The sequence below is a fragment of the Podarcis pityusensis genome (assembly GCF_964106645.2).
Source record: "Podarcis pityusensis genome assembly, chromosome: 3".
Taxonomy (NCBI): Eukaryota; Metazoa; Chordata; class Lepidosauria; order Squamata; family Lacertidae; genus Podarcis; species Podarcis pityusensis.
In genome coordinates, this window is record NC_138026.1 from 23,654,465 (window position 1) to 23,679,678 (window position 25,214).

General features: G+C 42.6%; 1 protein-coding gene across 6 annotated transcripts in view; it reads right to left on the reverse strand.

Annotated features, from left to right (window-relative positions):
* ARHGEF10 (Rho guanine nucleotide exchange factor 10) overlaps positions 1 to 25,214 on the reverse strand; it is a 107,007-nt gene that overhangs the window by 66,988 nt on the left and 14,805 nt on the right. For 4 of the 6 annotated variants that reach the window (XM_080998933.1, XM_080998934.1, XM_080998935.1 and 1 more), the window contains exons 3-14: positions 22,400 to 22,573; positions 20,909 to 21,199; positions 18,371 to 18,434; positions 15,877 to 15,956; positions 14,030 to 14,086; positions 11,757 to 11,920; positions 10,693 to 10,809; positions 9,104 to 9,218; positions 7,376 to 7,482; positions 5,175 to 5,252; positions 4,817 to 4,996; positions 1,920 to 2,036 (exon numbers count right to left, since the gene is read on the reverse strand). In XM_080998933.1, coding sequence (XP_080855059.1) covers positions 1,920 to 2,036; positions 4,817 to 4,996; positions 5,175 to 5,252; positions 7,376 to 7,482; positions 9,104 to 9,218; positions 10,693 to 10,809; positions 11,757 to 11,920; positions 14,030 to 14,086; positions 15,877 to 15,956; positions 18,371 to 18,434; positions 20,909 to 21,199; positions 22,400 to 22,573 — 1,544 coding nt within the window. Of the gene's footprint in view, positions 1 to 1,919; positions 2,037 to 4,816; positions 4,997 to 5,174; positions 5,253 to 7,375; positions 7,483 to 9,103; positions 9,243 to 10,692; positions 10,810 to 11,756; positions 11,921 to 14,029; positions 14,087 to 15,876; positions 15,957 to 18,370; positions 18,435 to 20,908; positions 21,200 to 22,399; positions 22,574 to 25,214 lie in introns of all 6 variants that reach the window. The other 2 variants (XM_080998938.1, XM_080998937.1) reach the window with 2 other exon arrangements.

A 25,214-nucleotide genomic window follows, 5' to 3' on the forward strand; every position in this document is an offset into this window, starting at 1 on the left:
AGAACCCTTACCAACCCCAGAACGACCTTGGGAGGCAGTGTCGATAGATTTTATGACTGATCTGCCGAAGTCCAAGGGGAAAACAGCCATCATGGTGGTGGTAGACCTACTAACAAAGATGTGCCACTTTGTAGCCTGCTCGCATGCAGTCACGGCGGAAGAGACAGCGAAGTTATTTGTAGAACACATTTTTAGGTTGCACGGGGTGCCATTGAGGGTGGTCTCAGACCGAGGAAAACAATTTACTTCCAGGTTCTGGAGGAAGCTCATGAGCTTACTGCAGGTGGAGGTCAACTTTTCGACTGCCCGGCACCCTGAAACCAACGGGCAGGCGGAAAGAGCAAACGGGGTCCTCCAGCAATACCTGAGGTGTTATGTCAATGACAGAGAGAATGACTGGGTAGAAAAGTTGGCGCTGGCGGAATTTGCCTACAACAATGCCGAGAATGTGTCCACAGGGATGAGCCCCTTCTTGGCTAATTATGGGTGTCATCCCAGGGCTTTCCCAGGGGGAGAAGGGGAGAGATGGGGTGTCCCGGCAGCCGAGCATTTTGTAGAAGAAATGGAAGCAATCCATCGTCAGCTCCAACTCAACTTAGAAAGGGCGAAGGAAGAATACAAGAGGCAGGCAGACAAGAACCGAAGGGAAGGTGAAACCATAAGGGTGGGAGATAGGGTGTGGCTGTCAACCCAAGGGTTGCCGTTCAAAGGAGGTTGTAAGAAATTAAGACCCAGGAGATTGGGTCCCTTTGAGGTCATTCAACAGGTCAACCCAGTGGCTTTCAGGCTCCGGTTACCCAACCACATGAAACTGCACCCAGTATTTCACAGGTCGTTACTGTCACCGTATGAGGGGGGACGAGAAGGGATGGCCACTCGGGGACCGGTCATAGAAGAAAGGGAATGCAGCAGCCATGTGGCAGAAATCCTCGACGCCAGATGGAAGGGGGATCAGGTGGAGTATTTGGTAGCGTGGGAAGGAGAACCGGAGTCAGAAAACACTTGGGTAATGGCAGAAGATATCAATGACGAGGTATTGATAGAAACGTTCCATCAAAGGTTCCCAAGGAAACCTCAGCCTGTGGAGAGGTTCCGGAGGGAATACTTTGGGACCACCGATGAGGAGGAGGAGTTGGAAGGATTCTCGGAATCGGAAGGGGAAGGGGAGATGGACTCTGAGGAGGAGGAGTACTTCGAGACCAGGAACCGCAACAGGTGGAGAGAAGTGTTCGGGACATCGGAAGATGAAGGAAGTTCATTCCGGGGTTTTGCCTCCTCACCGCCCGTAGAGGAGGGGGCGAGAGGGGATGAAGGGGGCCCTGGAGGGGAGGTGGATGTCAGGGAACTGCCATCGGAAGGAAGGGAAGTGAAAGGGCTCACACAGGTTGGGAGAGACTCAGCAGCTGAAGAGGGAACCAGTAGGGGGAGAGGAGCTGAGCTGAGGGAAAGGGAGCTGGAGGGATGGCTCAGAGACACTTCCAGCGAAAACAGTGGGGAGGTTTCAGGACCTCCTGTAGGGACACCCACTCCTCGCTGGAAACTGTCACGCAGAGAGTCCAGAAGACGTGTTTCCGTTAAGGAGCTTTTATGTTGGAAGCGATTCCGAAAGCAACCACTGTCGGAATCTGCCAGCGACTGACGGAGCCATGTTTAAGGGGCTCCGTTACAGACAGAGGTTTGCAAACTTGACCAAACTCTGAGGGACTAGGATTTTACACACAAGCAGCTCATCGTCCCATCACAGTCGTGTATCCATAGAATTAAATTAATTGTGCCCAAAATCTGAACACTGGTTATTCGTAATTGCCTTGACAACCCATGAAACCAAACTACCAAAAATGAAGCCACAGAGTCAGATCCTTCCCTCAGTTTATGATCTCCTATTTGCCCCACCTACTTCAGAATTTAAATACACTCACCTTTAAAAATTCAAGGAAGGCAGGTTTAGTGGCACATGTTTTCTTGAGAATCCCCACAGCAGTGCTAAAATTATTTACATACTCGCTGTAAGCATCCAGCACCATAGATTTAGAAAACTGAAATACATAAAAAAGAGAGTAAAGTCGGAAATATTTTAGCTCCTTCGCATTATCTACGTCAGGGCACCTAGCTTTAATCGCTTCGCCATAGTTCAGCAACCAGCCTCTTAATTCAACACTTAAGACTCACAGAAGTTATATGGCAGTTAAATCCAGATTATACTGTACTTAAGGACTTTGACAATTCAAGAACATAGTTTTGGGGAGGGGGAGGAAGTAGTTTGATCTCAGTCCAAACATTCCTAAATTCCACCCATCTTCAGCAACTCAAAAACTATGCAGTAAACCAACAAACGTGTTGAAAAGCCACGTTTCCCTCTTTGGGAAAGCTGCATTTCTCAGTCAGTGCCTGGAGGGGAAACTGCATTTTGAGTTCCATGACAAAAAGTGGGATGAAAATGTAAATATTGTTGGCATTTGTCTCAGGAGACCATGGGAGGAATGCGCCTTTGGGGATGAAGTCAATCTGTTGGAAGGTTACAGCGCCTGCTGTGGCCATAGAGACTGATATGGGGGAGACATGTTTTGTTGCAGCTGGCGTAGATGAAGGCACCCAGTGTCAGCATCGCCCTTGAGCCAGTGCCACCAACTGGACTCATCCACTTCAGCCCCGACTGGGCTAGGCGAGCTGGGTAGCACTTCCAGAGACCACCTTCTACACAGGAACAGGTCAAAGTGCTGTGGACTCACAGCTTAGTGTTGTGAGCACCGGATTCACTCCAACAAGAAGACAGTCGTCGCACAGCAGAGTACAGCATACTCTAGCAGAGTATATAAACAACTCGGAGAGCAGCTCTGTAGAATATCTTCTTTATTCTATCTACAACTATTATACAACTATATACAGAGCTAAATAGGTCTAAGCATAAATGAATGCTGCACTGCACTAAGTGTCTGCAGCTGCTCTTAGCAGCAAACTTATCTCTACACACGATCTCTAACACTCAGTCTCTCTCTGTCTCTCCGACACTGACTGACTGACTGACTCGGTGCTGGAGCAGAATAAGTAGAGAGCAGAACACGCCTCCTCCTCTCTGGAGAATCAGCAGACTCCTCAGGAGATTCCTGGATATGGGAGGGGTGAAATCTCCTCATCCAGTTGGGCTCATGTAGGTATATCATGACATTTCCTCTTTCTGCGCTCCTCCTCTTTCAGTCATTCCTCCTCTGATCACTGCTATGGATGCACAACCTGTCTGTCTGTTTCCAGGCACTGCAGTCGTCTGCAAGGGATTCCCACACAGTGGGGTCCATGTTGCCAGTCTTCATGTCATATGTTTGCAGACATCTTTGTAATGCAAAGTTGGCCTGCCAATTGGTCTGGTGCCTGAAGCTAGCTCCCTGGAGAGCACATCCTTGGAGATCCTGCCATCTTCCATTCTGTGCACATAACCAAGCCAGCATCAGGTCACGTTGTTCTTTCAAAAGGCAGAAACCTACGCCGTGAATACGTGGTTCTTCTGGGTGCACCCCTTGCCAGAAAAAGGAGCTGAGCTTTATGTCCCTGTGGGTTCTTCGTATCACATTTCAGTCCATGCCAAAAATAACTCACTTCCCACTTACCTAACTGGCGGCAACAGCAGCAGTTGTGACAGCAATTTTATCTTTCTGGAGATTTCCCAAGCCACTAAACTGGCACCTGCTGGTATAGCTACTAAAGCAGTGCCCCAAATATAATGGAGCTGGGTTAATCTGTTTCCCTTTTCCCTAGGGTATCTAAGTCCTTTGTATGGACATGCAGGGAAAGCTGCATTTCTCAGGGCAGGGATAGCTAGCATGATGCCCTCTATATAATATATATAATAATAATTTATTATTTATACCCTGCCCATCTGGCTGAGTTTCCCCAGCCACTCTGGGCGGCTCCCAATCAAGTGTTAAAAACAGTACAGCATTAAATATTAAAAACTTTCCTGAACAGGGCTGCCTTCAGATGTCTTTTAAAGATAGGAGAGCTGCTTATTTCCTTCACATCTGAAAGGAGGGTGTTCCACAGGGTGGGCACCACTACTGAGAAGGCCCTCTGTCTGGTTCCCTGTAACCTCACTTCTCGCAATTAAGGAACCGCCAGAAGGCCCTCTGCGCTGGATCTCAGTGTCCGGGCTGAACGATGGGGGTGGAGATGCTCCTTCAGGTATATAGGACCAAGGCCATTTAGGGCTTTAAAGGTCAGCACCAGCACTTTGAATTGTGCTTGGAAATGTACTGGGAGCCAATGCAGATCTCTCAGGACTGGTGTTATGTGGTCCTGGCGGCAGCTCCCCGTCACCAGTCTAACTGCCGCATTCTGGATTAATTGCAGTTTCAGGGTCACCTTCAAAGGTAGCCCCACGTAGAGCGTGTTGCAGTAGTCAGACTCTAGAAGTTGTTGGTCTACAAATCCCATCATCCCTTCCTACTCGCTATGCTAGCAGGGGCTGATGGGAGTTGGAGTCCAATAATAGGACACCAGATTGGATATCCCTGCCCTAGTGTCTCTGACATGCTGCAGCTACATACCAGAAGATTCGAAGCAATGACTTTCCATCTGCTGCCACTGCTAAGCAACTGAGAAGCAGGCAACAGGCCAGGCAATGTGGGGACACAGGCAGGGGCTAGTGGGCAACATGTTTTGACCTTCTTATGCTCTGGTTATCACGGGGGCAATGACAATCTGCACTGAGCTTGGCACAACCAGAGCTGTTTTCTAATTTTGTTGCCAAGCTCAGTCTTAAATAAAACAGGCAGCAGCAGCAGGGCAAGTTTGGCCACTTATATAAATGTGGTGGTTTACATACCGATGCAACGAAGACATCTCCAATCATCTCAACAGAATCCCACTCAGAGACACGACTGGCCAGTGCTATTTGAAACATGGAATGGCACTGAAGAATCTCCTTAATTCGGTAAAACACCATCTTCAGTTTCCTCTCGCTCAATAATTTGGGTTCCATTTCTGAAAGAGGCTTCTCGTACTGCTGATTTTTTTTTTTAAGAAAAGGATAAAGTAGTTACAGCCATAATTCAAATAAAGGTTTTTCATTATAAGTAAACGCATCAGCAGCAATCAATTACACATTTGCGACAACTTATTTCTAGCAAAAGAATGATCCATTTGCTTTCAAAGTTATAAAAGGGGAAAAGGCATTGAGATACCTCTAGAATCCTTTTGAGAGCATCCACGTAATTTTTCTCACTGTCAACCACGGCACCTAAAATATATCTTCTCACCACCTGTACAACAAAAAACACACACGCAAGGAATGACACACTGAGAATTGGGGTTAAGGAATACTTCCAAATTTGCTCTGGAAGGTTGGGGGACCCGATTTGGAGGAGTGCAGAAGTAGTTCCATTGCACTTGCACAAGTTGATGAACTTGTACAATAACTTAGTTGGATACAGCACTATATTTCACACAACCTTCCGCTGCCTTCTTGCTTGCAGTCAGAGTCGCCTGATGGTAGCCTTAACCAAAAGCAATCTATTGCTGCAGTCCCACATACATAGCTAACTAGATCTGCTGCTTTGCTGAATTACAGCTTGTTCTCTCTGCATGGAAGAGGGCAGATGGTGGCATCAAAGATTCAGAACAGGTGGCGGTACCTATTTTAATTTCCTTTTTGAATACACAAGGATGGGTTCCTTGTGTATTCTTGTGTATACACAATGATGGGGATAACCTTACAAGGTTATATGAGCACAAACCTCACTTTACCTGACTGGCAACAACACAAAAACAAACGTCATATACTGTGTACAAAAACTAAATCAAGAAAAGAAAATACACACATACTCCACACATAAGTATAATTGTATTGCCATGACCAAATATTCTTAACTGTTTAAATGTACACAGAAGATCAAAACCGAGTTTATTTTACTACTATATTTGTGTCCATTTTCCAATACACAGAAGAACAGGCGTATATCTGGACTAAAAGGTTCCCCTACCTGACTTACAGGCAATGGGTGCCAAAGTTGCAGAAACAGGCTGCATCCTTTATTTCTTTATTCAAGCTCCTTGAATTATTTTGTTTATTTTTATTTAAGAGAAGCAGCAATCAACATTGCCGCAATGTTTTTGTGGATTCTTTAGGCTGCTAAATGTCCTCTTTTTTTCCAGGACATGTCCTCTTTTTCATGGGTAGAGTCGTCATAGTGACCCATAGTTGAACTCAGCAGATGTGTTCTCTTTTTTGCTCTTCAAAATATGGCAACCCTTGTTGCCTTGGTTGTAGAGTACAACCAGGGCAAATGCCCAAGCTGCTTGATCAGTTTTTTAACCAACTAAATCATACTCTGAAATCAATACACATGACTACCTCAATTCCATTTATTTCAATGAGTGTTCTCCAAGAGTGACTTAAGCTGGGTATAATATTTTGAGGTCACTATGATTATACTTTTACTACGTACCATGACCAATACTAACGGGAAACAAGTAAGGCATCTCACATTATTTTTAAGTTCAAAAAAACCAGTATTGGTTCATCAAAGGACTAAAAACAATAAGAACCAAAATGATTAAGTGATCTAGCATTTATAGCCTTGGTAATCCGCAAAGTGCAATGACTGTGGCTAAAAAAGGAAACAGGAATCCTATTATGCCACCCTGTGGCAAGCAGCAGCATGTGCAGGTTTAAATACATTTCCCCCCAAAATTGCTACCAAGCAGTAGAGCAGTGATGGGAAATCTGGTTCCGCCCAGATGTTGCAAGACTCCCACCAGCCCCAGCCAGCATGGAAAACAGTCGGAGACGATGGGAATTGAGGTGCATCATCTGGAAGATGATGCCACATCCAAAGTAAAAGCTTATACACAACTACCTTGCTCACCTACGGTAAGTATAGATTGAGTCAAGTGAAGCTTTACAAAAGTTTTTTTAAGCCAGAAATGCCTAACACAGATATGAGTAGGTAAGCGGGGTGGTCCATGAAGATTAGTTGTTGCTGTTTTTGTTTTGGCAAATAATTCTACAATATGTGGAGCCTCAGTAGCTTTATAGGGAGATGTTTAGGGCTAGGGCAAGTTACTTATGAAACCAATTTTGGCTTTCCTGTTTTTTGAACACAGTTTTGAAGTATGCTATCACAGGAAATCAGCATACAAAATGTAGTAAGAATATTAACATGCTGTCTGCAAATAACTGAACAGAATCAATCGTAACGATTTATGCAATGAAGGTATATTTTTCATTTTCTCCTCCCAAAAACCCTCCAATTAGGGGTGTTAACATCCTTGCATTTGAACCAACTTGGTTTTCACCCTCAGTTTTGTAATGAGCAAATACTGCACAACTCATTCTACAAAGGACACAGAAAGAGGGTTCAGTTTCAACAGCCATCACACAAACCTGTTGTTGCGATAATCCATCGGGCATTGGTGTCATAATTGCCTCTGTATGCATACAGTCTACATCAATAAACAGTTCCTCTTCTTCTAGGCAAGTTGATCTATGGTCTGTAGAAATATTTTAATATGCTAGATTTCCTTCACATATATATTACAGATGCAGGCAATAAAAACATGTATTCTTTGGATATGATTAACTGTATCATCTCTGCATTTGCTTTAGTATTATTTCATGCAATGAACACGTCTTCTGAATAAGCATCCATAATGAAAGACCTGTAACTTGAAAAGACACTGGATGTCCAGGAAGAAAGTCCATCACAGTGTGCATTCAGAAGAACAATTCACCCACGACTACACAGTAAGTGTAGTTAAGTAACATCCTGGCCATTGCACCAAGCTGGACTCGAGACTGATTTAACACTTACCTAAAAGAGGAGCATTAAAAAAGTTAAAGGACCCATGATAGTTAAGTCCAGTCGCAGACGACTCAGGGGTTGCGGCACTCATCTCGCTTTACAGGCCGAAGGAGCCAGCGTTTGTCCACAGACAGTTTTTTGGGTCATGTGGCCAGCATGACTAAGCCGCTTCTGGTGAAACCAGAGCAGCACATGGAACCGCTGTTTACCTTCCCGCCGGAGTGGTACCTATTTATCTACTTGCACTTTTTGGCGTGCTTTCGAACTGCTAGGTTGGCAGGAGCTGGGACCGAGCAATGGGAGCTCACCCCGTCGCGGGGATTCGAACCAGCCTTCTGATCGGCAAGCACAAGAGGCTCAGTGGTTTAGACAGTGCCACCCATGTCCCCTGATTTAACGTTTACTGGCGCTGTGGGTTAAACCACAGAGCCTAGGACTTGCCGATCAGAAGGTCGGCAGTTTGAATCCCCAAAACAGGGTGAGCTCCCGTTGCTCGGTCCCTGCTCCTGCCAACCTAGCAGTTCGAAAGCACGTCAAAGTGCAAGTAGATAAATAGGTACCACTCCAGCAGGAAGGTAAACAGTGTTTCCGTGCGCTGCTCTGGTTCACCAGAAGCGGCTTAGTCATGCTGGCCACATGACCCGGAAGCTGTATGCTGGCTCCCTCAGCCAGTAAAGCAAGATGAACGCTGAAACCCCAGAGTCGGTCACGACTGGACCTAATGGTCAGGGGTCCCTTTACCTTTACTAAAAGAGGAGCGTTAATAACAACAAAAGGAGGCAGAACACTTTCCTTGACTATTCATATGTAACCTCTCTTTGTCATTGTTTCGTACTTCTTTCTCAATACACAAGAACAACTGCATAAGAAGATGTAGCAAGTTATACAAGCAGAATAGCTTCAAAGTCAACAGGGCTATTTAGGTGACACCAGACCAATATCTACATTACTTGGCTTACAAATGAATCCAATTTATTTGCACAGATGCGGGCTGTACATCAGGGATGGGTAACCTCAGACTCGCAACCCTGGTCCTCCTGGACTACTTTTGCTTGGCTGGAATGTGCTACTCTGATAATGCCTTTTGCTTGTCTAGATGGAGAATAGAAAGCTAGTTAGGCTTCGTGTGTGTGAACTTCTGAATATTGTGTGTGTCTATCCCATCTCTTCACTCTGTGCCTGGCCCCTTTAACCCTGGCCCTGCCCACCAGTGGCACAAAGTGGCCCCACAATGAACTGCAGCCCTCAGGATGAGAAAGGATGATCATACACCTTTTTTAAAAAAAGAAGAAGAAAGAGTCAATACGCACCATGACTAATAAATGACTTCGTTCTAATGAAAGACCGGCCTTTCTTCACAGCGGCTTTAGTTTTTTCTAGTCCATCTTTGGTTCCTTCCCTAGCTGCCCTCATTAGCTTTTGCATCTGCAAGACAGTATTAAACACATTCTACAAGTTCAGTGAAGAGTAAGTGTGGAATTCAATGGCTTGTTAACATTTGCAGCAGGTACTAGGGCATGCAAATAGTTGCTCTTAAAAAGAACACTGTCAAGTTGTGGAGGCCAAAGCCCTTTCCAGGTGTGTGTGTTTTTTTAAAACAACAACAACAACCCAGATAATCTATATTTTATGGATTTGCTGTGGAAGCATACGTATATTCATCCATACAATATATGTCTGATGCTTATCACTTAATAGAACCTGATTAAATTCCATCCAAATTTTGTATCTAAATCCAAACAGTTTCTAATAAGTTAAAAATGTGATGCCTTTTTCTGAGCACTCAGCTCCCTCGGTATCAAGACATGAAATCTACCAACATAAATTGAAAGACACACTCAAAATAAATTTATTGTGGAATTGTAAGACTGTGTTCCTAAAATGTCTTTAATGACTAACTCCATACTGTCAGGGGGAAAGGCAGGGCATCATGATGAACAAGCAAGCATAAATTAATATGATCCATTTGCTGCTTTACATTCAGGAGAAGAGAGGGGGAATCCACTGGTATGGTCAGTTGCTTTCATGCATATGAGAGAATTAAGAGAGGGAGCCCTTCTTGGCTGCATTTGCACACAGTGACTTGTATCAATCTAACTTTCTCAAAGCAGACCCACTGAAATTAACAGATCTATATTAGTCATGGCTGTTAATTGCAGCAGGCATACTCTGAGTAAAAGTTAGCTGAATACAACCCGGTTTCCCTCCCTTTGTAGCAAACTATTTTCTTCCTGTCCACAATAAAAAGGATAAAATAATGTTGTATAGTAGCAGTGCTGACATAAGAAGTTACATTATTTTAACCTAAAAAAGGTAGAGCAAGCAATCCCATTTATTTCACCTTCAAAAATCCAAAAGGGCTAAGACCTATATGATCTTGTTGGAAGCAACAACCACTACAGCTGTCTTTATAGACACAATAATACATCCATATGGATCAGACTGCAACAGCAGAAGCTAAACAAAAACAAAATCAATATGGATAATAATAATAATAATAATAATAATAATAATAATAAATTTTATTTATATCCCGTCCTCCCCAGCCGAAGCCGGGCTCAGGGCGGCTAACAACACTAAAATAGTGCAACATTATAAAAACATTATAAAAATTAATTAAAATCAAAATTGATGGCAACCATAAACTAAAGTTTTGTAAACAATAACTTTTGTATTTCACTTTTTAAGTGTTATAAGCAGTAGGGCAAAGGCAAGTTAGCTAGCATAAAAGTCCTTGACAATGTTCTTTTAAGGCCAGTGGGCAATGCAGACAGCACAGTTTGAACACATACTGTCCAGTTTTCCCCATCAGCTTTTGTTTATTAAAACACATGTTCATTGTGTTTGGAAGAACAATAATTTTAACATTTTAGCTTGTTACGAAAATTAGCTACGCTACCTTCAGCTCATGTTTTTGCTTTAGTTGCTGAATCTCTACAGCTCCCACCGTGTTTGCCATCAAATCTTTCATCTTTTTCTCATAGTGCTCCTTTAAACGGGTTAGGTCATGAGAAAGCTATAGCATACAAAAAGATACAATCTTAAACTTTACTCTAAAGCGCTTGAGCTGTAGCATGCATGCTGGCGGCCGGATAAGAAAAGGATTTGCAAACCAGTAGAAGGGAAATCTAGCTTTTGTTTTCAGCAGTACGTACTAAAAAAACAACAACTCAGCAATGGGTTTGTTTCCAAGTTTGCTGTCAAGACAACATTTCTGACTGGGTAGAACACAGAATCGTCTGATCATCTGAACCAAGACAATGACGCTAGGTTAAAGAACGACAGCAGTCCTTTGTACATTATTGTGAATACCGTAATTTTAAAAGTATGTGATGATTATAAATATCATTGTTTTTTTAAAAAATTAAAAATTGTCCAGTAGCACCTTAGAGACCAAGTTTGTTCTGGGTATAAGCTTTTGTGTGCATGCACACTTCTTTAAAAAGTTTTGTGCTTAAAAGCACACCCAAGCAGGTCTCATGATTTTAAGTGAAGCTTTAGGAAATCACCCTTACTTTTAAGAAATCCCCAATTTTCCAAGTCTAGAGTCTGGAAACTACCATTTATAAAGTGAGGTTTCCCCTTACTATATGCTTGGCAAAGAAAACTTAGTTTTAGAGTTTTACAATGGTAGGGTGGGAAGAAACATGTGCACCTTACATGTCTTATGAATACAAGCCACAACTCTTAAACAACACTGCTTAATGAATGCTAGTAGAGTTCTTTGTATCTATAAAAGACAAATAACTCACTTTGAAATTCCATTTGTATGCATTTAGCAACTTCCTTTCTTGTCTTACTATGCCTGGATATTTCCCATCTCTCATTTTTAAATTACTACGTATGTGGTTTGAAATCGAATGCATGAGAAAAAATGGACATCATAAAGCTTGGGGGAACTACGGTGTTTGGAAGCATGTCAATAATGCGCTACAAAAAATGCTACCAAAGAAAGTTACATACTTGTCTTCTGTGGTTGCCACGCAGAAAAGAACTGGGCATTCCATTCTTACACTCTGAATCGTTTTGCTCTTCATAGCTTTCAAACTCACTCGAACTCCACCCATATTCTAGAGAGCTATTTCCACCTTCATCTCCATTTTCAACATCATCGTAAATCATCTCCTCTGCATGCATTAATACGCAAAATATAATTTTGTTAAGCTATGGAGAAGTTCAAATTCATTACAAGTTCTATTTGCCTGCTAAATACGTCAAAGAGGTAAAGCATTTCAGAGAACACCAGCACTTTTCAGTACAGGAGTAAAGAATTAGTGAAAGGTTAAGAAATCAACACGTCTGTTATCACGCCACAAAAGGCAGAGAGTCTACATCCTGTCTAGGAATATCTTTCACAGTATAGGTTCTAGAGCAGCAATGGGAGACCTCAGGTCCTATAGCGTTGGGCATAAAGGAGATACATCATTCTATTACTCCATGTTCTGGAAACCCATACCCTTTATTTAAACTATATCCCAGGAATGAATAAATTTATGTTGTCTTGTCCTATTTACATACTTAATTCCTTGTGCAAGGTCTGGCTTTACAATTCACTTCTATTACTTTAAGCGAATAATTCCTTATCTAAAGGAAAGTCTACATCTTTCTTTTATAGATCAAGCGGTAAAGGTTGGAGGTGCCCAGATAATCATTGTGAGAAAGCCACTGACTTTGGTCCAATAGCTGAATACACATAATAGTGTGCCTCTTCCACAGTTAGCAAGTACAGGTGTCATACGTTTGGCCATGCATATAATTTGCGATTTCAGGGGGGGAAACGTAGCCTTGCTTAAATTCAAAAATCAAGTTATGGTATTGCATAGTGTGCCAAGGAATTATTCACTGGTATATGCACCTCCTTTTCCTATGCCTCCTGTTTTGTTGTTGTTGTTGTTAATAATGATGATAATAATAATAATAATATACCACCCTTCATACGAAGATCACAGGGTGGTTGGCAAGTTTTATAAAATTATAGGTTTATTAAATTTATAGCTTTGCACTAAAAGGGTTCTCAAGCAATTTACATCCAAAGTAAAAAATATATAAATAAATAAAATCACATAAGAAGCATTATGCAATTTTAGAAGCAGTCACCTTTAATATCATGATATGCAACAACATTTGGATTGCAAGTACTCTAAAAAGCAGGCTAAACTTCCAGGCTAAAAGTGACCCAGAAAAAATGTAATGCGTTGCAAGGAGATATAAAGAAATAAAGAAGGAAGGTGAGGTACGCAATAACATTTCTGGAAAACAATTATGGAAAACAAGAAATGGTACATGAATACAAAGGCACACACACAAAAATAGGCTAAGACAACATGGGAGTCAGTTTCTACAAACACTTCACATATAAGCCCTCTTTCAGTAATTTTTTTTGGGCAGGGGTAAATCAAAGGAGATGAAAATATATTCTCATTCCATCATTGTATTACTTAGCCAGCCGTATTTGGTTATGTGATATCACAGGAGGCAAATATATCCACTTCAGATGGAAGGCAAAGCTTCCTGATTACATTGGCAATCACAGGGTTAGGAGGTCATTATGTTCACTATATAATCCCCGACTGGCTGGGATTACATAACAACCAAGACAAAGTACTTATATACAGCATTTCAGGAGAGCCTAAAAAGTGTCATGAAGATAAAAGGAAAGGGGGTGGTTCATGGGTTTTCTTGTAGAACATTCCCTGCTCCCTCCATGAATATCACCCCTGCTCCGAATAAATTCACATGTGAACTCTACATCAACCCTATAACACACATAGCCTAAAATGGCTCTGATAAAACAGGAACATCTCATATATTTTACAAGCAAATGTCATTTCCAGAAGGGGCATTTGGGGATGGTAAAGCATGAGTGGCGTTCTTAATCCCTTCTTTGTGTACCAATTCACTTCCCCAACTGGCTTTTCCATAAGGATGATCTTTAAATCTGTAAATTGAAGCCCTTTTTCAGAGTAAGTCAAGTGAGTTTCTTCACGGAGGTTGATGGGATTTCCCTTCCATAAGGCTAAATTTGGTGCCCTCCACTGCAATAATCTATTCTATTCTATTCTATTCTAACCCTGTAAGGTTCAAGGCAAGTAAGGGAGGTTTTTTTTTGGGGGGGGAGGGCAGGACGGGAAAGGATTGCTCATCAGCTCCCATTGGAACTTCAGACAGAATTACTGATAAATGGTACAAGGAAAAATCACTAAGTCTAAGCCTAGGTTTTGAATTCAAACTCATACCTGGTTCCGAGTCTGAATTTTCTCTTGGCACATCATCATATATTACCTCATCTGGATCTGAAAGCAAAAAAAGATGGGAAAACCACAATATATTAGACAAACACCATAGACTTTTAGCAAGACACACACTAAAATATTTGCAAAACCCCCATTGTTCAGCCCGGACACTGAGATCCAGCGCCGAGGGCCTTCTGGCGGTTCCCTCATTGTGAGAAGTGAGGTTACAGGGAACCAGACAGAGGGCCTTCTCGGTAGTGGCGCTGGCCCTGTGGAACGCCCTCCCTTCAGATGTGAAGGAAATAAGTAGCTATCTTATCTTTAAAAGACATCTGAAGGCAGCCCTGTTTAGGGAAGTTTTTAATATTTAATGCTGTATTGTTTTTAACACTCGATTGGAAGCCGCCCAGAGTGGCTGGGGAAACTCAGCCAGATGGGCGGGGTATAAATAATAAATTATTATTATATTATTATTATAAAGGTTAAGAAGAAATAATAGATGGTAGGGGTACAAATAATAACAGTATCATCATCATCATCTGCAACATGCTTTTATATTTTCAGCACTGACTGCTTATTTATTTATTTATTTATTTATTTATTTATTTATTTGCCAACCTTTCTCCCAAAGGATCCCAGGGTGGCAATATTTGCCATTATGTAATCCAGCTGTTGCCTAACTAAGTCCCAGGACCCACATGTAGCACTTTTAACAGTCCAGTGGTGTTTCTAGCTGCCTTGAGCCCCAGTTCTGGGGGAAAGGTGCTATATAAATATAAAGAAATAAATTCAACAAGGGTGTCCATGCATTTTGCGGCTCCCTGCCTACTCCCCAAGACGCTGGAAGACTGGGCGATCTCTGCCCTTCACAAACTCTTGTTCTGCAAACATGCTGAAGGCTGAAGAAAAGAAGACGACATCATATAGGAAAGAGAAGAGGCATGAGCAAGAAGATGAAGGAGACTTGCTGGAGACACAGAGGGATCAACTGAAGTACTATTGCACCTTGGTTCTCGAACGCCTTGGTACTCGTACGTTTCAGCTCTCGAACGCCGCAAACCCGGAAGTAAGTGTTCCGGTTTGCAAACATTTTTTGGAAGCTGAATGTGTGACGCCGCTTCAAATTGAGCGCAGGAAGCTCCTGCAGCCAATCGGAAGGTGCACCTTGGTTTTTGAATGTTTTCGGAAGTTGAATGGATTTCCAGAACAGATTACATTTGAGAATCAAGGTACGACTGTACTCATTAGTCCAGGAAGTGCAGATAAGGTGTGCTGATATTAGAGATCAAATTCGTCAAGCATATATGAACTTCTTCAGACTTGCGACAGAAAAGCAAGTCAAAGAAGCTGCAATTTTGCTCAATTCCCCCAAGTTTACAGAATATATTTATCCTGCTCATTTCATCTTTTTCTTTTTGCCTGGCCAACAAGTGCGCGACCTTGCATACCCAGTCACTGATAACGAGGGAAATAAAATGAGATTGAATCAGATATAAGAAGTCTAGGATACTTGCAGAGCAATCGTATCAAAGGAATCAAACCAGCAACATGCCTAGAAGCAGAGTAATTGTATGTGGAATTCCTGAATAATCAAATTGGACTGGGTATCCAGAAACAAGGAGGGATTCATTCCAGACTTAAATAAAACATTCCAATATAAACAGCTATTTGAGCGATAAACTGAGACACACCAACTCATTATACAGAGCAGAGAAGTTGGACCCAGTGGTCCTCCAAAGTCCCATCAGCCCCAGCCACCAGCGCCAATGGGAGTCGTAATCCAACAATATTGGTGGACCACAGTTTCCCATTCCCTGATTTCTAGAGGAACCATAAGCACCAGTACTTACTCTCCATCCAGTCTGTGTTTGCAGGATCAGCAGCCCATTTGGCCAAGGCATTCTCATCTTTATTCCCCTGATTATCTTCACTTTAAAATAAGCACATACAAGTTATTAATTATAATAAATATTTCAGTTATCCACAGTGCAATACTATGTATGTTTGCTTTGTAATCTCTATGAAGTTTGGTGAAACTTATTCATAAGTAAGGGTTATAGAAGCTGTAATGTCTGACATTCAGGGACTTGGAATGCAGTTTAAGCCTCCAACACATTCCCCACCATCACCACCCATAAAGTAAAGGTAAAAGGTAAAGGATCCCTGGACGGTTAGGTCCAGTCAAAGGCGACTATGGGGATGCGGTGCTCATTTTGCTTTCAGGCCAAGGGAGCCGGCGTTTGTCCACAGACAGCTTTCTGGGTCATGTGGCCAGCATGACTAAACCGCTTCTAGCAGAACAGAACACCATGACAGAAACCAGAGCACACAGAAATGCTGTTTACCTTCCCGCTGGAGTGGTACCTATTTATCTACTTGCACTGGCATGCTTTTGAACTGCTGGGTTGGCAGGAGCTGGGACAGAGCAACGGGAGCTCACCCCGTCGCGGGGATTCGAACCGCCGACCTTCTGATTGGCAAACCCAAGAGGCTCAGTGGTTTAGACCACAGTGCCACCTGCGTCCCTACCCATAAAGTAGTTCTGTGCAGCCGCTCTTCCTTAACATTCTTTCAGTTTGCTGCAGAATGAGAACTGGAAAGCGAGCCTGGCTTTGCTTGAGATTTTAATTACTAAATCCAGGGGAGGAAACCAATGCAGAACTAGGAGATGTTAAAAAACAAACAAACCTAAAATGTACCAAATATTGGCTCCTGTCATGATCCTAATTTGCATGCACAGATAGCAGATAATGCCAGCCTGTGTTGTAGTTTCTGCCCTACTCCTACTAAAGGTAACTGGTGCTAAAATCCCCAGCCACAAATCTACCTTTCCAAGTGTGCTCAGGGAGGCTCTGTGCGCAGGCCAGCAAACTAGATGCTGTTAAACATAGTCGCTGAAGGTGGACGAGATTGTACAATGCTTCTTGCAGGAGAGGGGTGTTAACTGCATCCAGCTACGTAGCAGAGGCAGAGCAGCAATGCAGCAGTGGTCCAATGGTTCTAGCAAACCACGTGTACTTGATCACAACGTCTGCTGGGGCCAGGAAGCTACTTCACAGCTTGCCTATCCCAGCCCCCTCCCATATCCGTAAGTGTTTCTCTCTTCCCACCATTGAGATACAGTTTGATATGGCAATCACCTATGATATGGGTGCTTTCTCATGTAATGGGCTTCAGGTGGTGATGGGTCTGTGTACAGTTCCACCAGTGCTGTTTGCTCACAATGGAGTAGCAAAAAGATGGTTTGCAGTGCTCCAGGGCAGAAACTGAGAAAGAAACATTCTACATAGGCAGTAGCTAGACTTTCGTGTGTGTGTGTGTGTGTGTGTGTGTGTGCTTGGGCAAAGCAGCTATTGCATCACAGATCTCAAGGGACTGAGTTGCCCTTTGCTCAAATATGGCTCTATGGATCACTGCAGTTTGTTTCCACTAGAAGCCTAAACTTAGCAATCTGGCAATGACAGCCTCGCTCAAGAAAGGCTATCCCTTAATTTATCCAAAATAAATACTTTGGTTTGAAAATGACTGCCTGAGGTTCTGACAGGACAGCCACCGCCCAGAATGCTAGCATGCCGAGGAAGAAAAACATGTCATAAAGGGAGATGGCCCAAGGATGACTTAATAAATGAGTCACAGGGACGGGCAAGTAGAAGCAAAGCTGCAGGGGAGTTAAGGCTCTACAGAGCAGAGAAAGTTTGCAGAAGCATAGGGAACTGGCTTGACAGAGACAGCTGTTGTTGAAGGCAGAGGAACTGCAACAGAAACCATGCAGAGAGAATGTAGGAGTTCTGGTGGATCTGACCCAAATGTCCACTCACGCAGCAGCCCATTTCTTACAGCGGCCAACCTGATTGCAGAACTACAGGCTTGGAAGGGACCTCAAAGTTTATCGAGCCCAAATCCTTGCCACTGCACTGGCCCAACGTGCCTTGTTGGATGAAGCATTGCACACCAGGCTGTTCCTCTATACCCACAAAGGAGGCCACCTGGCATCGTTGTGGCTTCACATGATTGACAGGTGGGAAAGTCAAACTTGGCCAGTGGGGGAGGGGAGGGGAGGAAGATAAGGACCCCCACCCCTGCTGGAGAAGTAGACAACCTGCAAAACGGAGGAATGTGGAAAGGTGTCTAAAACAAGGTAAAGGAGCTGCAAAGGAATCCATTCACTATCAGAGTCTGCCTCATCGACTGTTCTTACTGAAGGAGGCTGTTATGAAACAAACATTTCGACCCTCAAGCTCAAGACAAAACAAGGGACATGGATGCCCGCTCTTGCATTCAACACATGCACTTTACTCTTTACAGAAAGGTTTTTTTAAATAAACGCCAGTATTTTCTTCTTACCCATTCTGGGGATCCTCTGAACTTTGAGAATTATGGCAATCTTCAGCAACTATATGAACATTTGCTAAAGGAAACAGAAGTAGTAATAGAATCTCTCTCAGTAACACCCATGTTAAAAAAATACAATAGTTGTGATTGAAACACTCACATCACCGTATTTTTTGCTCTATAAGACGCCCCCAACCATAAGACGCACCTAGTTTTAGAGGAGGAGAACAAGAAGAAAAAAATTCTCTCCCTCTCTGCTCAGTGCCTCTCCAGCAAAGCAGGAGGAGAAACAGAAGGGGCTCCGTTTCTCCTGTTGCTTCGCTGAAGGGGTGCTACACAGCTTTCCCTCTCTGCACAGTGTCCCTTCAGCGAAGTGGGAGAAGAAGCAGAGCCCCTTCCATTTCTCCTCCTGCTTCGCTGAAGGGGCGCTGTGCAGAGAGGGAAAGCTGCGCAGCGCCTCTCCAGCGAAGCGAAGCCAGGAGAGCAAGTGCTGTGCTCAGGAGGCTTCGGGCGGCCATCCCTGAAGCCAGGAGAGCAAGAGGGATTGGTGCGCACCGATCCCTCTTGCTCTCCTGGCTTCAGGGATAGCTGTGCAGCCTGCATTAGCTCCATAAGACGGATACCTTTTAGGAGGGGGAAAGTGCATCTTATAGAGTGAAAAATACGGTACTTTGCAAAATAAAAATTAGTCCTCTTAAATGCAAGCAGCATTGGCTTGGAGTAAAAGGTAGGAAAATAAAAAAAATAGAAAAGACAAACCTGTAGAGCTGCAAACCAGACCCTATATATTATATCTTCCTTGCATAAGTTTTCTAACCTTTTCACTTTACTCCTCTTGTTAGCAAAATATTTGAACAAACACTAAAGTGATCTAACTGCAGGCTAGGGATAGGTAACACATTCAGAAATACACTGGCTGACAGATATGTTTGTGGCAACATATTTAAACTAGATATATAAGGATTTAATGTTGTTTTTAGAATGAAAGCCAGTACTCTTCAGAGCATTAGCAGCTATATATGTCAACGATTTACAAATTACCCGCTGCTATTGTAGATTACTCTCGATGTTCAAAATAGTCCTTGTAGGAACATAGGAACCTGCTTTATACTGAGCCAGAACAATGGGTCTACCTTGCTCAGTACTGTCTGAAGAAGTTGACAGTGGCTGTCCAGGATTTCATACAAGGTTCTTTCCCTGGAGATGCAGGGGCTTAAACCTAGGCCCTTTTGTATGCAAAACAGATGCTCTGCCACTAGAGATACAGGTGAAATTCATTTCAGTTCACATTTAAAGGCAAACCTACTCAATTCACATTTTTCCAAAACAGCATGCAAAGCAAAACACAGCACTGCTCTGTGTTTTGCAATGCACGTCTCCAGCCAAGTAATGTGTACTGAAGTGCATGTACTGGGATGAAGTTTTTATATACAGTGGTACCTCGGTTTAAGAACAGTCCTGTTTATGAACGATTTGGTTTACGAACTCTGCAAAACCGGAAGTAGTGTCCCAGTTTGCGAACTTTACCTCTGTCTAAGAACGGAATCTGAATGGTGGAAGGCACCGATGGCGGGAGGCCTCATTAGGGAAAGCACGCCCCGGTTTAAGAACGGTTTTGGTTTAAGAACGGACTTCTGGAACGGATTAAGTTTGTAAACCAAGGTACCACTGTATATATAAAAGTGCACATTTCAATAAAAACACCGTTCAAAAATGCATTTTTATAGGGGAAATTGCTTTGCAAAAATGGGTATATTGAGCAAAATCACCTACAAAAATGTGCACATTAGGAGAAATTTGTACTAAGATGCTGATGAGTTTGCAAGAGAACTTTAAAAAAAAAATGCAAACTAATGTGAGAATGTAGAGAACACAAGGTTGGGAAAAGGAAAAACTGAAACAGAAATTGGCAGATTCACCCATCCCTATGTATCACTGAGCTACAGCCCTTCCCTGTCAATGGAACCGATCCAGACAAATTGCATCTTGGATTACAGCGAGGAACAAACAATTCACTATTTCACCCATTGTGAAATAACCATAGTGAGGCAAAGAGAAGAAAAGTGATAGAAGGCTGCAAGTTCCTTCCTTCTTATTGGGTGCAGTCGCCCACAAAGTATCATCTTGGCTGTGAGTTCTGGGGACTTGCTCCCTGTCTTGCAGGCCTTTTCCCACCTGGCCTGGGAAGGCAGGACCCTGACTGACTCCAGCTACAAAAATTGAGGCAGCAGAACAGACTCTTGGGCTGTAGTAACTTTAGTGGGGGTTGTTGAGTATGTGTGTTGTTGCTGTTATTGATTTTTGTTTTGTTTTTTATTTTAGATCTTATTGTGACTTAAGTTGAAATTGTTCAATTTGTGTGCTTTGATGTTTTATTTATTGCTTATGACTACTTATGTTTGGAATTAGGTAACTTTTTGCATGTCGTAAGCCTCCTTGAGCATGGTTTTAAACTATGGAAAGGAGGCATGCAAATAAAATTATGTGTGTCTGTAAAGTATCAGAACTATGGTACTGCTTCATAAACGGTGCCTTCCAAAGTTACATTACCTTCTTCATCCACAGACACAGTTCGTATTATGACAGGACTGGAGTATGCTGGCAACAGCAATGGTAAGTTGGATGGTACAGCATAACCGCAGGGCACAGGAACAGAATATCCACTTGGGAGGGTAGGGCTTATACTTCCATCCTGCGGGCTTGGCTCTGGTGACAATGATGGCTCCTTTTCTTGCATTGGCGAAATTGTTATGACAGAGTATGGGTTTACTCTTGGTGGGACCACCTCTGCTGTGCCGTCAGCTCCCGCCATTTTCTCGGCTCCATCCACATTTTCATTCCCTTGAATGAAAACCACACAAGTTGTTGTCAAAACGCAAATCCCCTTGCAGGAACCCTGTTGCATTGCTCCCCTCCCCTTGCCCTTCAGATGAATCCTCAAAACCCTTCTTAAGGAGATAATTCTGCAGCAACCTCCAGAGACAAGTGTGCTGAGCAGACGAAGAATGGAAGAGAGCAACTCTAAACTGCAGCCTGCCAGATGGAAGATCAAACTTTTGGTTTGGGTTATAAATTATAGTGAGCATAAACTATGGTTTGGCATGGTGGTTTTGATTCAGTTTGACAGTTCTGCCCCCTGTAAAGCCATATTCAGCCAATGACCGTCTTCCTACAGCAGCCTGCCATGCCCAACCTAAGAGACTTTGGTGGAAGCCACAAGAGGGGACTTGAGCTTACTTGTGCTCCCCCTTCTGTAAGATTATTGGTACCCAGTGCCTCTGCTGACAGAGAAACTCAACCAGCTTGTGCAGTAAATGATATAGCTATTATCTTGCATATGTTATATCAAGCAAACATGTTAAAGAGGAGTGGAAGAAGATGAAGCAATTTCTTCTTTTTATTTCCTAAGCAGCATATCTTTATCTTTTGATATCACCTTAGGCCGGCCTGCACAAGTGTTCATTCTGCATAGAAATGACTTGAGACTGAACCCGCTGGCTCAGGTCCCATCACCACCCTCATGTAAACAGGACTCTACACCCATAAGGACTGCGTAGGATGTAGTGCTAAGGAGATTGTTCCACCTGTGCAAGCATTTCAGAAGAACAACAGCACAATCTTCCTTCTCCTCCCACCATTTGCTGTTCTGAGGATTCTCCTGTTCCCTCCCCCCAAAAAAAACTAATTTCGGGAGGGGGAAGTAAGGGGGAAAATGTCCCGTTGAATTAGCAGTTCTTGCATGGGCTTCCACTAGTGGGACCCATTAGCTGAATCTGGTCCTTAGAAAGCCTGTGTGCAATCTGTGCGCTCTTCGAGCACACTTATTGCATGTTGCCTCTTATGTAAATGACACCTTGAAGCTATGAGCTCATGGAGAGTTGCCCATAGAAACTATCCCAATGTTCTTTCCATGTACTTATTTCTGTTTTGAAAGAACGTTTGCAGTTCATTATTATGTTGAAAGAAGTCTCACATGCACTAAGTAAATAAATAAAGTATCAGCAATGCTCTCATGGCTTTATTAGGCATGGTCACACGTACCTGTAGAATTCACTTCTTCCTGTTCTGTGTTATTCTTCTTAGGCTCTAAATTCGATGGCAAAGCACTTTGCCTGTCTGCTTCTGGAATTTCATCTCCGCTATCAAAGTCGAACTGTTCTCCTTCCTCCTCCTCTTCATCATCAGCAGTGCCGGTTGTTAGTTCGTTTTCTAAAACTTGAAACACAGACTTTTTAAACAAAACAATGACCTCCGCTAATTTAGGTAGACTAGACAACTCTAGCTGCAGAGTCAAACAAGAAATATTGGACAAATAAGTATTAAAAGACAATACAACTCTGGGACAGGGATGAGATGACTTCATCCTTCTATAAATATACTGCTGAACTTCTAGCTAACAGTGAAACATTGTCTGGAAATAAATTACAGGAAGTGTACAGAGATGTTTTAATTGCCATAATGGCCAAAGGAGGAAAGATCCAATGTCACTGTCATGATAAAATCAATTTCACTTTTTGACGATCGTTATGACTATACGATTTTTAACAGTAGTTTAGCAAAGCTTTTGAATATGATTGTATATAGATATTATCATTAGTGTGGTATTCATCTAAGTTTTCCCCCGAGTACACCCACTGAAATGAATTAGTAACATGAGTAAGTGAGGTCAATGAATAGTGGGTATGCTCTGAATAATCCTTGAATTATCACCCTAGTTTTGTGTTGTTGTTTCAAGTGGTCCATGGTGGGGAAAGTTTGGAAACCATTGAATTTGATCATACATGTGGACTAAACAAAGATTTTTTTAATATCTCAGTTGGGAGTGGTGGTAGCTTTGCTACCAAGTTCCACACAAATACACATCTCATAGGACTGCTTTGTACTTCACTAAAGCCCAACATCTTAGGAGAAGAAGAACAGAAGATAAACATGCTATCAAAGCTCTGGGTTCTGCAATTCATCAATGCTAACGTTGTCTTCAGTGTTTCAAAGTGTTTCTTAAGTTTTTCAAAAGCAATCCTTTCAGCTCTCTCTTCTTCTGAACCTTGACAAAAAAATCTATTTTCTTTCCTCCAAAAACTTCCCTGTAAATATTTTCCTTTGGGAAGTGGAGGAAACCAGGCATATATTTAGAAACAAGATTATTTAACTTGAAGGTAAGAAGAGGTCAAGGGAAACCCACATAAATCTTAGAAAATCTAATTATTATGTAAGATTTTCTCAGACACTCTACCAGCTTGGACACGCTCTGAAAAATTCCTCTACAAAAATTCACACTACTCAACTGTTCAGACTGTCAAAGCAATAAGCTTTCTTGCTATATATTCTGTTTCCTGAACCACGTTGACTCAGCATGCCTGTTAGTGACACCTCTAACGCACTGTAAGGAAGGAAGGTCAATATTTTCCCACTTAAAAACTAAAATAATATTCATTATCTAGCTGGTGTGACATGTTAAATGGCTAAGTTTTTGTGTGCACCATTTAAAAGCTCCTTCTTTCACTTGTCTCTGAACACAAAGCTAAATATCCTATCATTCACATCCTAAGGGGCTGAGGCGACAACCACAGAAGCTCAAAAGCAAAAGTTGCTGTTGACAGGAATGCTCATACGCTGTAACAGAGCTGAGCAAACCAGCATCAAGAGACCACCAAGGAGAAGTGTTACAAGCTCTCAAGCAAATATAGAAATTCTCTGCTGCTTGCACAAGATACGTTATCTTTGTTCACTCTTCCCAAAATACCTTACACTGACAACCTCACACCAGGCACTGCTTGGGAATTCTAAGAAAGAAAGTGCAGTTTCAAAAGGTTCCATCAACCATCTTAATTCAACTTAAGGTCCAATAGTATCCCAGCAGAGACAAAAACCTGCTCCATTATCTCAGGAACAAACCTGCAAATGTCTAATCCTGTGAAATAAGCTAAGGCAGATACTGGGGACTTCAACACTCATGCAACTCTTTGACAGCTTTTCTGTGGGAGGTTTACCCATCTATTCATGTATCAACATGCAAGACGATTCAAAAATCTTCAGCAATGGTTGAAGGCCCTGCCCATTATACCACTGGCTCAAATTTCTGAATGCAGGCACAATTGAGTAATGCAGTAACAAGGTATGTCTTGTGGTACTGGTTCCTTGTTTTCAAGGGTCTGTGGGCAAGGGGCCCCCTCCCACTATGAGTCCACCTTTTCACAATTAAGATACTCACCGCCACTACTCTTCACCATTTCCCTGCAGCAAATGCCCACTTTGCAGACCTTTGATGCCAGCTCTGTTTCCAGAGAGAGAGTAATACCAAGCCCCTTTCTGAAGAAAACTCACTCAAAGTCATTCAGACCACTGGAGAAAGTGTTGAACTAGCAGTTATCTTCAGAAATGGCAACAAGCACACAGAGCAATTGAGAAAGCAGTGTGTGGCATTTGCCCTCCTAGGTGTGTGACATCATACTGGGTTCATAAGGAAAGGGTTAACTAATTGTAAAATGACTAACCAATGGGAACCCAAGGGGCAGAGTTAACTGTGTACAGTATAAGGTTAAGCACAGAGTTTTTTTGGAGGAGTTAGAGTTAGGGTTAGGGTGGTTGAGAAGACAGTCTGAAGTTAGAAGAGACAGAGAAGATAAGTCTGTGGTTGGGCTAGTCTGGTGTCAAAGAGGGAGAGAATTTGTTAAGAGGAGTCAGTCAACCAGTTGAGATAATCAGTCAGAAGGTATTAGGAAGGTCTAGGCCGGTAAAGAAACTAAAGTTAAGGTGCTGACAGGAATATTATCTGAGAAACCATAAACTTGTTAATGTCTGTAAAATAAACGTGTGGTTTTTGTTCACTTTTAGCAACTGTCTGGACTCAGTGTTT